The sequence below is a fragment of the Pteropus medius genome, unplaced genomic scaffold, assembly GCF_902729225.1.
Source record: "Pteropus medius unplaced genomic scaffold, Ma_sr-lr_union100, whole genome shotgun sequence".
In the NCBI taxonomy this organism is placed as follows: domain Eukaryota; kingdom Metazoa; phylum Chordata; class Mammalia; order Chiroptera; family Pteropodidae; genus Pteropus; species Pteropus medius.
The window spans coordinates 3844278-3859940 of record NW_024354911.1 but is presented as its reverse complement, the minus strand read 5'-3'; the positions used below and the strand labels follow the sequence as shown (position 1 = coordinate 3859940).

The window sequence follows — 15663 nt, the reverse complement described above, 5'->3', positions numbered from 1 at the left end:
TATCCCATCTAGAAAAATACTTGGTGTCTAGTTGGTTAAGTGCTCAGTAGATATTTGTTGAATGAACAAATGAATAAATGAAGCTCAAGGTCAGGGACGTTCCTTTTTATTTATGAGAGATCAGTATATAGTAGGTACTTTGTTAATGTTAACTGACTTAAATACTTTGTATATGGTCTCTTTTCTTTGCATTTCCACATGAATTTTAGAATCATCTTACTAATTTCTACAAAAGAATTTAGTATTTGATTATTACTGCTATAACAAATTGCCACAAACTTAGTGGCTTAAAATAACCCAAACTGATTAGTTTACAGTTCCGGAGGTCAAAATTCTGAAGTAGACCTTATGGGGCTAAAATCAAGGTGTCAGCAGGGCTGCACTCCTTTTGGAGGCTCTAGGGAAGAATCTGTTTCTTTGCCTGTTCCAGCCCTAGAGGCTGCCTGAAATCCTTGCCTTGTACCACCCTTCCATCTTCAAAGCCAGCAGTCACATTTCCTTTTCTCACTCTGGCTCTTCTGCCTCATTCTCTTTCCCTTATGAGGATACTTGTGATTTCATTGAGCCCACCTGGATAATCCAGGGTATGCTCCCCATCTCATGATCCTTAACTTAATGACATCTGCAAAGTCACCTTTGCCATGTAAGATAGCATATTCACAGGTTCCAGGGATTAGAACATGGGCATCTTTGGGGGATCATTATTCTGCCTACTTCAGCATCTTAACAATATTAAATCTTCCTATCCATGCACAAAGTATCTCTCCATATATTTATGTGCACTTAAATTTCTGTCATTTTTCAGTGTGCAGATCTTTAACTTCTTTTGTCATATTTATCCCTAAGAATTTCATGTTTTTTGATGCTTTTGTAAATTTTGATATTTTTAAAATTTCAAATTCTAGTTCTTTACTAGTTTGTGTAAATTTAGTTTTCATTTCTTGATCTTGTATCCTGTAACCTTTCCAATTTCTTATTTACCCATGTGTTATTAAGAAGTGTATTAGTCTCAAAATATTGAGGGATTTTTTCAGAGAACTTACTGTTATTGATTTCTAATTTAATTTGTGCTCAAAGAATGTACTTTTAAATTGACTAAGCCTTGTTTTGTTGCCCAGAATTTGGTCTGTCATGGTAAATGCTGTGGGTACACTTGAGAAGAATGTGTGTTTTGCTGGTATAGGGGAGAGTAGTCTATAACATGTCAGTCAGGTCATATTGGTTGACAACATTATTCAAGACTACTGTACTTGCTGGCTTTCTATGTACTTGTTCTGTCAATTATTGAGAGAGGAGTATTGAAATCTCTGACTATAATTGTAGATTTGTCTATTTCTCCTTACAGTTCTATCAGTTATTGCTTCATATATTTTTAAGCTCTGTTATTGGGGACATAAATGTTTAAGATTATGTCTCTTAATTGATCTCTTTATTATTATTAAATGACCTTCTTTATGCCTTTTGATATTCTTGTCAAATATTAATATAGCTACTCCAGCTTCCTTTTGACCAGTGTTAGCATATGTTTTCCAAACCCTTTTGTTTTTAACTTGTTCATGTTTTTATATTTAAAGTGTGTTTCTTGTAGGCAGCATATAGTTTTGTCTTGTTTTTATCCCAGTGTCAGATTGCCTTTCATTGGGGTGTTTAAGCCATTTACATTTAAGGTGATCATTGATAGGGTTGAGTGTAAGTCTATAATCTTGTTTTTGGTTCTGTATTTGTCCTATCTGTTCTTTGTTCCATTTTTATTCTTATTCTGCCTTTTTTTTGAGGGGGGGGGAGGATTGAGCATTGTTTATAATCCCATTTATCAATTATCTTTTAAAGAAGATAGGCAGACAGATAACAAGTAAATATAAAGCAACAAAAGTAAGAACTATGGAGAAAAACAAAGCTGGAGAAAGGAATAATAGAATCGATCTGCTTTGAGTAATGGGGGAGTTGGAGGCATTTTTCAGTAGGATGGTCAGGAAAGGTGTTACCTGAAAAGATGACATTTAAGAAAAGACCTGAAGCATAGAGGTATCATTTCATAAACTATATAAATGTCTAATCAATGTACTGTATACTTGAAACTAATAATAAAAAAAAATTAAAAAAGAAAAAGAAAAAATCTGAAGAAGATGGAGCAAGTCATGTGGATATAGAAGAGAATTTCAGATAGAATAGCAATTGTAAAAGCCCAGAGGTTTATAATCATGAATGGGCCTAGTGAGTTCAGGAAGCAGCAAGGAAGTCAGTGTGGTTGGAGCAGAAAGGCAATGAAAGGCTAGATTGTGGAGCATTTTGCACGAGTCTCTGAATGAGATGGAAAGCTGCTGCAGGGCTGTGAGCTGGAAATGATATGATCTGACTTAAGTTTTGAAAGGATCACTCTGGCTACTGGATTGAACATAAACTGTTAGAGAAGAGGAGGAAGAACAGAACTAGGAAAAACACTTAGGAGGTTATTATAATAATCTAACTAGAGATGGTGATAACTCAGACCAGACCTGTGAGAAGTGGTTAGGTTCTGAATATTTTGAAGGTAGACATGAAGGATTGGCTGATAGATTGCATATGGGTATGAGAAAAGGAGAGGATTCAAAAATGTTTCCATACTTTTGACCAAAGGAAAAATAAGCATTGAATTATATCCTGAGATGGGTAAACTGTGGGAGTCAAATGCCAATAACAGCCTGTCACATAGTGGGTGCTTTGTGTTGGGAAAGGCAGTTGTGCGTGCAGTTTTTCGATCGCCTCTTGGCCTTGGGGCTGGAATACTTTCTTACCAAGTGATAGAGTCTTCACAACCTGTGCTCCTTTGTTCTGCTTAACCATCATATAACACCTGACCAACCCCACTGCTGTGGTTGTTGTCTGAGGGAAGGGGACAGGATCTTTCTACTGTAGCACGAGAGGGATGAGTACAGGCCAGCTGCCCTGCATGGCTGCTGAGAGGGACCTTCTGACCCCAGGGGAACCACCCCACTAATCATGCTGATCTTGATTAGTTTCTTCTCTGTGTGAGTAAAGTGCTCTTCCATCCAGTGCTCGACTGTGTTGTATTTTCCCTGGTGACTCCAGTACCAAGATGAAGTGGGAAAAGTGTTTGGACTTCTATTCCTGGTGATAGGCAACAGAATTCACTTGCCAGACACTTTGTAAATGATGAATGAATGGATGAATGAATGATAAGGTTTGTACTTCCAAGTTAGGGGCTGTTAATTTTGAGATGACTGTTAGATCTTTAAGTGGAGATGGTGAGTGGCCAATTAGATGTAACAGTTTAGAAGGCAGGGGAGAGGTCTACTGGGACTCTGTTGAAAGTCATTAGTTACAGCTTGAAAAATGCAGTGTTTCTGCCCTGCAAGAGACACATATAAGAATGTTCATAACAGCATTGTTTGTGTTAGACCTAAACTGGAAAATGGTATTCTATAGTTATGAAAATGAACTCACTCACTCACTTACAACAGCATCGATGAAACTAGATATAAAAGAATTCTTTCCATTTGATTCCATTCATATAAATAAAACTAAACAGTGGTGTTAGAAGTCACGATGGGAGGTTATCTTAGAAGGATTGGGAGCACGTAAGTATTGGGAGACAGCACTAGGGTACTTTTTGGAAAGTTGGTAATGTTTTGCTTCGTCACCTGGGTGGTGATTATATATTTGCTTTATCATCATTCATTGAGCTGTACATTTAAGTGTTGGATACTTTTCAGGATACACGTTACAATTCAAAAAAGGAAAAGTTAAACTATCATGTTAACATATTGCCTCCCAAAGAAATCGTTGATCAGACTCTAATTCTTAGCTCTCTATACTTGTGGTTTTAAGTGGGCATGAAACGTACAAGATAATGCATTTAAACTATGGTGGGGATTGTGTCATACAAATAACTGAGTTCCTAATACTGGGAAAGAGGCAGAATAACAACCACAGCAGGAAATAGTGCAGGGCTTAGCATACCAACCCCTTGACATCTAAAATATTATATGATCTTTAAGTATGGAATTTAAAGTGAATTAGAGAAAACTCAGTAGGAAATCTTGAGTTTATGACATTAAAGCTACGAACCTCACATACGAAACTATAAGATACAACATTATTTCTCAGTAGGATGCAGTAACCTTATAAAATATACTTGAGTAAGGTGTGTGTTATTTTGAGCTTTGAGCATTAAGGTGAGTCTATAATTTCTTATTTATACAGGATGTTTGTTAACGATATTAAAGCCACCTATGCAGTGTAACCTCTTAAGACCCAAACTTAAGACTCCCTCTCATGTACCTATCAGTCATGTCTTCCCTGACATTTTGATTTCATTGCCTCAACTCCCCCACTACAACTATAAACCAAATCTAACGAGATAAAATATAATGGGGATAAATGTAAGATCTCACATTTAAGTTCAGATGAAGAAAGTGAAAGTATGATTTACCAACATAGGTAATGAAGTTTCAGGAGGTTCGATTGATCTGAGATCACTCTTGAATGGCACTACCACTCAAAAGGTTAATGTCATTATAGGCTATAAGTAATAGGAGATAATTAGACCACACCAAGAGTATTATGGTCAATTTGGGGCACCATATTTTAAGAGTAACGTTGACAAATTAAAGCTCATCCAAAGGAAAGTACCAGGTTTTGAGGGGTTATGAAATATGATTATGTGGCTGAAGAAACTGGGACTCTGAAGTCTCACAGCACCCTGGTAAGGCATTATCCCCATTTTGCAGAAAGGAAATTGAGGCTGAGATGGTTAATGATTTATTAAAAGGTAACTGAAAAGTGGTTGGTTCAAGCCCATCTCTTGATTCTCAATCTAGTATTCTTTCTGTTTCAAAATATTGGTTTTAGTTACATTTTTAAAAAGCCTGACTGTTAGCCCTTATATGAGGATAAACTGCCGTTTACAACAACATGGATGGACCTTGAGATAACCATGCTAAGCGAAAAAAGTCAGAAGTTGAAAACCATATGATTTCACTTATATGTGGAATATAAAACTGAAAGCAACAAACGAACAAGACAGAGAGAGACTCATGGACACGGACAACAGTTTAGTGGTTACCAGAGAGAAAGTGGGAAGAGAGGGAGGTAGATAAGGGTAAAGGGGGTCAAATATATGGTGATGGAAGGAAATTTATTTTGGGTGGTGAACATACAATGCAATACACATATTATATATATATAATATATTATTGAATTATTTACTTGAAACCTATATGATTTTATTAACTAATGTCACCTCGATATATTTAATTTAAAATTAGAAATATGAAAAATTCAGAAATATGAAAAAACCAAACTTGAAACTGTAAGGGAATGATTACAGATTGAATGAGAAGAAAGGGGACATTCAGGGTAGGAAGATCAATGTGAGAAGATAATTTGGTTATCAGTATTATAAGTTTATTAGTATTACAGAAATGTATTGTCTTATACAGATTTCTCTCTCTTCTCTCTCAAGGTTTTTGACTCCAATGAAGAATCTGGACATCTTGTTCTCACCATAGTTATATCAGGTCATTTCTTTATTTCGCAAGGACAGACACTACTGGTAGGTTTTATGCAATAGTTTAATATGCAAATATATTTCTTTATCTTCGTAGCTTTACATTAATTTTTGGATCTTCAAACTTCTTCATTCTCAATGAAATCCAAACAAGCATTTATTCAATGTTCTATAACAGAGGGAAATAAAAATACATACTGAATATTGCTTGTCCTAAAGGGGTTTAGGGTTTTGTTGGGAGTCAAAATTGATCAAAGGATTATTAACCAGTATTATAAAGGATTCTTAATTGGGGAGATTGGGTTGAAAATAGGTTAGGTTTATAGAGAAATGTGTGGAGGATTTTCCAGACAGGGTAAAGAGCAGTTATAGAAGGATAGATTTGAAGAAATAGCTAAAAGAAAACTTGAAGCATGCTTTATTGGTATAGCCCTCTATAGAACTCGAATTTTATAAAGATGCATTTATTCTTTATTCTAAATACACACACATACTGTAGGAAATTTTTGGAATGAAGAAATATATAAAGGAGAAAATAATTTTGTTTGAAAGTTTGTTTGAATTTGTATTTAGAAACAAAATGAATGAGGAAACAAGACAGTTATTAACTTCCAGTCAAAGAAATTATAGAAGAAAGTTATTACAACATTTAGCTGTGAATAATATCTATGTAGACATAAATTTCTACAAATATTTGCTGAATATCTACATAGGCATAAGTTATTAATTTAACAAATATTTACTAAGCAATTACTATATGCTAGGCATTGTTCTACAAGCTAGGGATATAGTAGTGAACAGCAAAGACAAAAATCCCTGTCATTGTGTAGTATCATCATACATCATTGTAGTAGGGAGAAACAGCAATAAGCAAATAGGTCAGTCAAATGTATTTAAAAGACATGATTTTTTAAATGAATTCTTTGCATATTCTACTATAAAATGATGGCAGCACCCCCCAGTTGTACACTGTGACCACTCATCTCTTCGTTTAAGTGAAATACAGCCTTATCCTTGAATGTGAGGTGACCTGCAAAGTCATCTTTGTGTTCCTTGTGGCTTTTAAAACTGAAGCACTAGTTATACTGTTTTGCTTTATCTGCCATCATTAGAGCTTTTATCAGTTGCAAGACATAACATTTCTTCTTCAGCTTTGAATGAATACTATTCCAGATGGTGGACTGAAGGATGTCTAGCACACAGCTAGATCTCCCTGTCAATATTGCAGGTCTTCGCCGAATGGTGACATTAATGCAGTTTGGCTTCCTCAGACAACAGGGGTCCACCCTGTGCTTTGTCTCTGCTCCATGTTTGCACCAGTGGCGAATGTTGTTACAAAATGATAGAGCTTTCTTTGTATAAATTCATGGAATGATTTTTGCACTGGAGCTATAAAACTAAGTTTATCAAATTACAAGACACCCATTGCTGAGAAATATAAGGATAACTCTACAATTTGGAGCAGGTTGCATATACATATAACTTAGACATTCAGTAAATCTTTAAACTCTTTTTAAATATTTACATAAAATAACATTCACTAATTTTAAGTGTTCAATTTGATGTGTTCAATTTGATGTGTATAGTTGTATAACCACCACCACGATCATGATATGAACATTTCAGTTAACCCAAAAAGTTTCCTTGTGCCCCTTTGCAGTCAGTCCCCTCTGCCCTGGAACCTAGCAAAAGCACTTACCTTCCCTGTCATCATAGTTTTGCCTTTTCTAGAATTTCATATATATGAAACCATATAGTATGCAGTCTTTTGTGTCTGGCTTCTTCCACTTAGTGTAATGCTTGTGAGATTCATCTAAATTTTTAATTCTGTTTCATTACTGAATAGTATTCCATTATATAGAGAAACCTAATTTGCTTATCCATTCAACTTTTGATTGACATTTGGGTTGTTTACACTTTTGGCTATCATGAATGTTGTTGGTGTAAACATTTGTATATAAGCCTTTGTGTGAACATATCTTTTCATATTTTTTGGCAAATTCCCAAGAGAGGAGCTATTGCTGAGTCATATGGTACATCTGTGTTTAACTTTATAAGAAACTGCAAAACTGTTTTCCAAAGTTGCATTCCCACAAACAATGATGAGGGTTCCAGTTGTTCCACATCCTCACCAACACTTGGTATTGTCAGTCTTTTTTAAGTTTAACTGTTTTAGTGGTTGTGTAGTAGTATCTCATGATGGTTTTAATTTGCGTTCTCTTAATGACTAAGGATATTGAACATCTTTTTGTGTATTTATTTGCCATTTGTAAAATATCTTATTGGTATAGTATCTGTTCATATCTTTTAACAATTTTTAATCGAGTTGTTTGTCTTTTTATATTTGAATTATGAGCATTCTTATTCTGATGACAGCTCTTCTGTAGATATTTTTTTCCACTCTGTGGCTTGCCTTTTCATTTCTTAATAGTGTTTTTTGAAGAGTAGAATCCTAATATTTTAATGAAGTCCAATTTTTTTCTTATGGTTCATGCTTTTTATATGCTATTTAAGGAATTTTTGTCTACTCTAAGATTGTAATGATATTTTTCTGTTTTCTTCTAGAATTTTTATAGTCTTAGCTCTTGTATTTAGGCTTATGGTCCATTATGAATTTTTAGTATTATTTAATAATATTAATATTTATTATTATTATTTTGTATAGCATCCCTTCTCCTCAGTTAAAGCAATGTGGTATTGAAATGTGGAGTATAATCATGGATCTCAGGAATCTACTTCTGGAACCACTGAGTTAATTTTTAATATATGGTTAGAGTTAAGGGTCTGGGTTAATTTTTTTTTTTTGCATGTAGATAACAATTGTTCCAGCACCATTTATTGAAAAGCTAGCTTTTCCTCATTGAATTACCTTGGCATCTTTGTTGAAAATCAGTTTGCTATGTATGTTGTGGGTCTATTTCTGGACCCCCTTTTCTGTTCTTTTGACCTATATGTCTACCCTTAGTCCAGTAACACATTGTCTTGATTACTTTAGCTTTGTTGTAATTTTTGAAATTGGTAGCATAATTCCATCAACTGTTATTTTTCAAAGTTTTTGTGACTATTCTAGGTCATTCGCGTTTCCATATAAATTTTAGAATTTATATAGCTTTCCTACCGAAAAAAAAAAAAGCCCACTGCAGTTTTGATTGGGATTGCTTTGAATCTATAAATCATTTTGGGGAGAATTAACTTTGAGTCTTCTCATTCATGAACATGTTGTAACTCTGCATTTATTTACATCTTTTATTTATTCCATTTATTTATATACTTTCAGCTGTGTTTTATAATTCTCACAATAGGCCTTGCAAATATTTAGCTAAATTTACCCACAAATACTTAAAGAGTTTTTATGTTACTGTAAAGAGAGCTTTATAAAACATCTAATAGTTTGTTGCTTGTGTGTAGAAACACAATTGATTTTTTTTCATGTTGACCTTGTATCCTATGATATTGCTAAACTCATTTATTAGTTCTACAGCTTTTTTGGTGGGTTTTTTAGGATTTTCTACGTAGATGATAATGTTGTTTGAAATTAGATACTTTTGGATTCTTACTTTCCAATCTGTACACACCCCTATAATTTCCCCCAGAATATAGTGGCTAGGACATCTTTTACAATGTTGAATAGAAATGGTGAGAGTTGACATCTTTGCCTTTTTCCTGATCTTAGGGGAAAAGCATTCAGTCTTTTCACCAGTATGTATAATGTTAGCTGTAGGGTTTTATAGATGCCCTTTATCAGATTGAGAAAATTCTCTTGTTATAGTTTGCTGAGAGTTTTCAATCATGAATAGGTGTTGAATTTTGTTGAATGTTTTTTCTGAATCTGTTGAGATGGTTTTTCTTTTTATAGTTATGTGGATATAATACATTTTTAAAATATTCATTTCTTACTGAATCAACCTTTATTGTAGAAGTGTTTGATTTTTAAAATTATATACATTGTGCATGATAAAAATAAGAATGAATATTTTAAAAAACATTTTACCCCCTAAATTAAAGAAAAAATTTGTCAGTTCATACAATTTATTCATAGTACTTGTTGGGTTTCACAGGAACCAACATGCAGAAAAACAAACACATTTGGATTATAATACATTTCAATTGCACCCTCTCCCCTCATACTGAGTTGTGATATATTTTTAGAATTTTTCCCATAAAAGTTAGGGACAGGACAGCCATGGAAAGCTTTAACCACTTCTGTTTTAGTATGAGAATCAACTTGTTGGCATGGATTTAAATGTGCTATATTTGTAGTATCACATTTTTGTGGAAGCTACAAAACAAAAACAAAAACAAGATTATTTCTTTCAGGGAAACTGATGGCTAGGGCCCAGTAACAGCTCCCTCTGTGACATGTTTTGTAGAAATCCAAACAGGTCAAGAAAGCTTTGGGCTTTCTGCTTGGACCTGGGCAGCTATTTAAACTTAATTTCCCTTAAATTTCAAAGTTCTCTGATTGCTGCTTTTTATGAGGTTCATGGGAACTCAGTGCTGCAGGTTAAACTGTAGCTTCGTGTAATAGGTTTCCATTTTGCTTGTTCAGTTAACACATGCATTCAAGTGAGGACATCACTGCCAGAAGGCTCCGTGCAGACCCACCATTGGTCCTTCTAAATGTCATTTCTTTCAGAGAGTTGGTACAGCAAGAAGATGAGGAGACCTTGGACTTGGGCTCAACTGGCTTCTCCTTTCTAGTCTTGACATCTTCAACAAATTCTCCCTTGGCTATTTTGGGCTTTTAAAATTTGTTTTTAATTGTCATAAAATATATGTAACATACAACTTATTATCTTAACCATTTTTAAGTATATAGTTCAGCGGTATTAAGTACATTCACATTGTTGTGCATTCATCATCTTGAGAATTCTTTTAATTTTGCCAAACTGAAACTCTGTACCCATTAAACAATAACTCCCAATCCCCCCACCGGCCCAGGCCCAGGCCCTGGCAGCAACCATTCTACTTTATGTGTCTATGTATGTGACTACTCTAGGTACATCATATAAGTGAAATCATACAATATTTGTCCTTTTGTGATTGGCTTATTTCAGGTAGCATAATGTCCTCAAGGTTCATCTAGTTGTGGTATGTGTCAGAATTTCTTTCCTTTTTTAAGGCTGAGTAAAATTCCATTGTATGTATATACCACTTTTCTTTAGGCATCTATCGATGGACACTGGGGTTCTTTCCACCTTTTGCCTATTATGAATAATGCTGCTATAAACATAGGTATACAGATATCTCCTTGAGACCCTGCTTTCAGTTCTTTTGGGTATATGCTCAGAAGTTGGATTGTTGACTCATTTGGTAATTCTATTTTTAATTTTTTGAGGAACTGACGTTTATTTTTCCATAGTTGGCTGCACCATTTAATACTCCCACTAGCAGTACACAGGGGTTCCAGTTTCTCCACATCCTCATTAATGCTTATTTTCTTTTTTTTTTAATTGAGGTAGAATTGACATTTAACATCATATTAGTTTCAGATGTACAACATAAATGATTTGATATTTATACACATTGCAAAATGATTACCACAATAATCTTGTTAAAATTCGTCACCTTGCATAGTTACAGATTTTTTTCTCGTGATGAGAACTTTTAAGATCTACTCTCTTAGCAGCTTTCAAATATGTGATACAGTAGTATTAACTGCAGTCACCATGGTGTATATTATATCTCCACAACTTATTTATTTTATAACTGGAAGTTTGTACCTTTTGACCCCTTTCCTCCATTTCTTCCAACCCCTCACTCTTACCTTTGGCAGCCACCAGTCTGTTCTCTGTATCTGTGAGCTTGGTTTTTTGTTTTTGTTTTTAAATTCCACATGTAAGTCAGGTCATCCAGTATTTGTTTTCTCCCTACTTATTTCACTTAGCATAATGCCCTCGAGGTCTGTGCATGTTGTCACAAATGGCCAGATTTCATTCTTTTTATGGCTAAATAATAGCCCATTGTTCTTTATTCATTCATAGATAGACTCTTAGGTTGTTTCTGTATTGTGACTATTGTAAATAATGATGCTGGGAACATGGGGTGGGTATATCTTTTTGAATAAGTATTTTCATTTCCTTTGGGTAAATACCCAAAAGTAGGATTGCTGGGTCATATGGTAGTTCTATTTTTCATTTTTTTAGGACCCTCCATAGTGTTTCCCGTAGTGGCTGTTATCAATTTACATTCCCACCAACAGTGCACAAGGGTTCCCTTTTCTCCATATTGTTGCCAACACTTGTTATTTCTTGCCTTTTTTGGTAATAGCCATTCTAATACATGTGAGGTGATACCTCATCATGGCTTTGATTTGTATTTTCCTGATTAGTGATGTTGAGCATCTCTTCATGCACCTGTTGGCCATCTGTATGTCTTCTTTGAAAAATGTCTATTCAGATGTTTTTCTCATTTTTTAATTAGATTGTTTTTTAGTTGTCGAGTTGTATGAGTTCTTTATACATTTTAGATATTAACTCCTTATCAGATATATTGTTTGTAGATATTTTCTCCCATTAGATATGCTGCCTTTTCATTTTTTGATGGTTTCCTTTGCTGTGCGGAAGCTTTTCAGTTTGATTTAGCACCACTTGTTTGTTTTTGCTTTTGTTGGTTTTGCTTTTAATGTCAGATTAAAAAAATCATCACCAAGACCTGTGTTTTCTTAGAAACTTACCACCTATGTTTTCTTCTAAGAGTTTTATGGTTTCAGGTCTTATGTTTAAGTCTTTATCCATTTTGAGTTAATTCCTATATATGGCGTAAGATAGTGGTCCAGTTTCATTCTTATGCATTTGGCTCTCCAGTTTTCCCAGCACCATTTATTGAAGAGACTGTTCTTTCTCCATTGTATAATCTTGGCTCTTTTGTTGTAAATTAATAGACCATATATGTGTGGGGTCTCTGTTCTGTTATAATATGTGTCTGTTTTTATGCTAACACCATACTGTTTTAATTACTGTAGCTTTGTAATATAATTTGAAATCAGGGAGTATAATGCCTCCAGTTTTATTCTTTCTTAAGATTGCTTTGGCTATTTGTGGTCTTTCATGGTTCCATACAAATTTTAGGATTGTTTATTTCATTCCTGTGAAAAATGGCATGTAATTTTGATAGAGATTCCATTGAATCTGTAGTGCTTTGGGTAGTATGGATATTTTAATAATATTCTTTCAATTTATGAGCATGGAATATCTTTCCATTTTTTGTGTCTTCAATTTCATTAATGTTTTATAATTTTCAGTGTACAGGTCTTTCACCTCCTTGTTAAATTTATTCTTAGGTATCTTAATATTTTTAATGTAATCATAAATAGGATGGCTTTCTTAATTTTTCTTTCTGATAGTTTGTTATTAGTATGTAGAAATGCAACAGATTTTTGTATATGATTTTGTATCCTGCAAGTTTATTGAATTTATTTATTCTAACAGTTTTTTGGTGGAGTTTTTAGGACTTTATATAATATGTCATTTGTAAATAGCGACAGTTTCACTTCTTCATTTGCAATGAGGATGCCTTTTATTTCTCTTTCTTGCCTAATTGCTCTGGCTAGGACTTCCAATACTGTGCCGAATGGTGAGAGTGGGCATCTTTGTCTTCTTCCTAATCTTAGAGAAAAAGCTTTCAGCTTTTCACCATTGAGTATGATGTTAGCTGTGGGCTTGTCATATGTGGCCTTTGTTATGTTGAGATATGTTCCTTCTATACTCACCTTGTTGAGAGTTTTTATCATAAAAGGATATTAAATTTTGTCAAATGCTTTTCCTGCATCTACCGAGATGATTGTATAATGTTTTCTCCCTTCATTTTGTTAATGTGGTGTATCATGTTGATCGATTTGTGGATGTTGAACCATCCTCACATCCCTAGATTAAATCCTACTTGATTGTGGTGTATTATCCTTTTAATGTATTATTGAGTTCGGTTTGCTGATATTTTGTTGAGTATTTTTGCATCTGTGTTCATCAAGGATGTTGGCCTGTAATTCTGTGGTTTTTTTGTTTTTGTTTTTTGTTTTGTTTTGTTTTTTACAATCCTTGCCTGGTTTTGGTATCAGAGTTATGCTGGCCTTATAAAAATAAGTTTAGAAGCATTTGTCCTATTTTTGGGAGAGTTTGAGAAAGATTGCAATTAATTCTTTTTTTGAATGTTTGGTAAAATTCACTAGTAAAGCTTGTGAATTTTACAAGCTTTAAAATTGTAAAATGGCCTGGACTTTTTGGTCCTGGACTTTTGTTTGTTGGGAGGTTTTTGACTACTGAGTCAGTCTCCTTACTAGTATAATGATCTGTCCAGATTTCATATTTCTTCATGATTCAGTCTTGGTTGATTGTATGTTTCTAGGAGTTTATCCATTTCTTGTAGGTTATTAAATTTGTTGGCTTATAATTTTTCATAGTAGTCTCTTATTATCCTTTGTATTTTTGTGGTATCAGTTGTAAATCTCCTCTTTCATTTCTGATTTTGTTTATTCAAGTCCTCTTTTATTCTTGGTGGGTCTAGCTAAAAGTTTTTCAATTTTATTTATCTTTTCAAAGAGCCAGCTCTTAGTTTCATTGATCTTTTCTATTGTCTCTTTAGTCTCTATTTATTTTCTTGTTTTTTTTTTATAGTAGCCATCATAATGCATGTGAGATAGTATAGTTTGTGGTTTCGATTTGCATTTCCTTGATGATTAGTGATATTGAACATATTTTTCATGTGCTTCTTGGCAATTTGTATATCTTCTTGGGAGAAATATCTATTCAAGTTCATTGCCTATTTCCTGATTTTTTTTTTTGAGTTGTAGGATTTTTTTTTTTTAAACTATAATACCTCTCCAAATATACAATACAGACACATATACATCAGCTGGTAAATGCAGCTTCTTTTTTGCTAAGTCTCATATGATTTCCATCTGTTCCCTTGTTTCCTCTTTCAACTTGGGCTAGGTGCATAATGAGCACTGTGAACCCTTTTTTGAGTGAGGACATTGAATTATTGGGGCACAGAGTTCTGCACCTTGCTGTACCCTCACCCAGTCATCCTTAAGTATGAGCTTGCTCCAGCTACCTGCTTCTTTGCTGCCTGCTCAGTCCTATGTGGCTCCTTCCCTCCTGATGCTGGAGCTCCTGATCATAGTGAACTTATTCTTCAGTAAGCTACCAACCATTTCCCCTCTCTCAAAAGTCTTTTTTAAAGCTGTGAAATTCATAATTCCTTTTGCTATATTTCTTTAAATTTAAAAACATATTATATTAATAATTGTAAATCTGCAAAGATCCACCTTTTATCAGCATCCTCCTTCTCAGCTCAGAAGTTGCAGAAGCCAGAGTCTCAAGCCAAGATTCTAAAGATATCTAAATGGGGGTAATTATTTCCTTAGACGTTAGCCTCTATTTCCAACCACTCCTTTTTTTTTTTTTTTTTTTTTGAATCTCAGTTGGTTCTGATCTAGCACAAATGTCTTCACCTAAATAAAATTATGTCTTAAACACAGAAGTTAAATGGTCTTGAGACAATATGAAATCTGTTTTCTTGGGAAATATGGATCATCCTGGAAATGATGGGGAATCATAGTTTTTGTTTTGTTTTCCTTTTCACTTTTCACATGCAGCCTAAATATTCTTCCAAAAGAAATTGTCTTACTATTTACCAGTGAAAATATTATACATCTATTTAAGTGAACTCTGAAACCTTCAAAAACTTTTAACCTAGTTAGTTTAAAAAATATTTGTCCGAATTACAGTCTAGACTTCAGAATTTTCTGAGAGGAAAGGTTTAGCATAAACATTGAAAGTCAAGTCATTCACATAGTTAAACTCTTTAAATTAGAACCAGTCTTTTCTTTGACCTCTTTTTCTGGAAGGATCAAGGAAAACAAAGCTCTTCCTAACTTTATTACCATCCACTTCCTGCATTTAAAACCATTGGCATCAATTAACATCACTGTGTGTTTTGTTCCCTCTCATATATAGAGAGTTGGGTTAGCAAGAGTTAAAGCATTTTGCTGCTCTATTTTTATACTTTCCCATATCTAAATAAACTTTAGCTCTTATGCATTTCTACACTAAAAAGCTGCTGACTATGAGAAGCACATGAAAGGGTCCTCTATATGCTTCATAACTCTTAACTCCCTGGCTTTTCACATCTCTTTAGGAATCTGTGATCATCCT

At 34.0% G+C, this 15663-nt stretch overlaps 1 protein-coding gene across 1 annotated transcript in view; it reads left to right on the top strand.

Annotated features, from left to right (window-relative positions):
* Window positions 1–15663, top strand: part of REC114 (REC114 meiotic recombination protein) — a 103395-nt gene that overhangs the window by 25563 nt on the left and 62169 nt on the right. Inside the window, 1 exon segment of the mRNA XM_039856643.1 lies at window positions 5465–5554. Coding sequence (XP_039712577.1) covers window positions 5465–5554 — 90 coding nt within the window.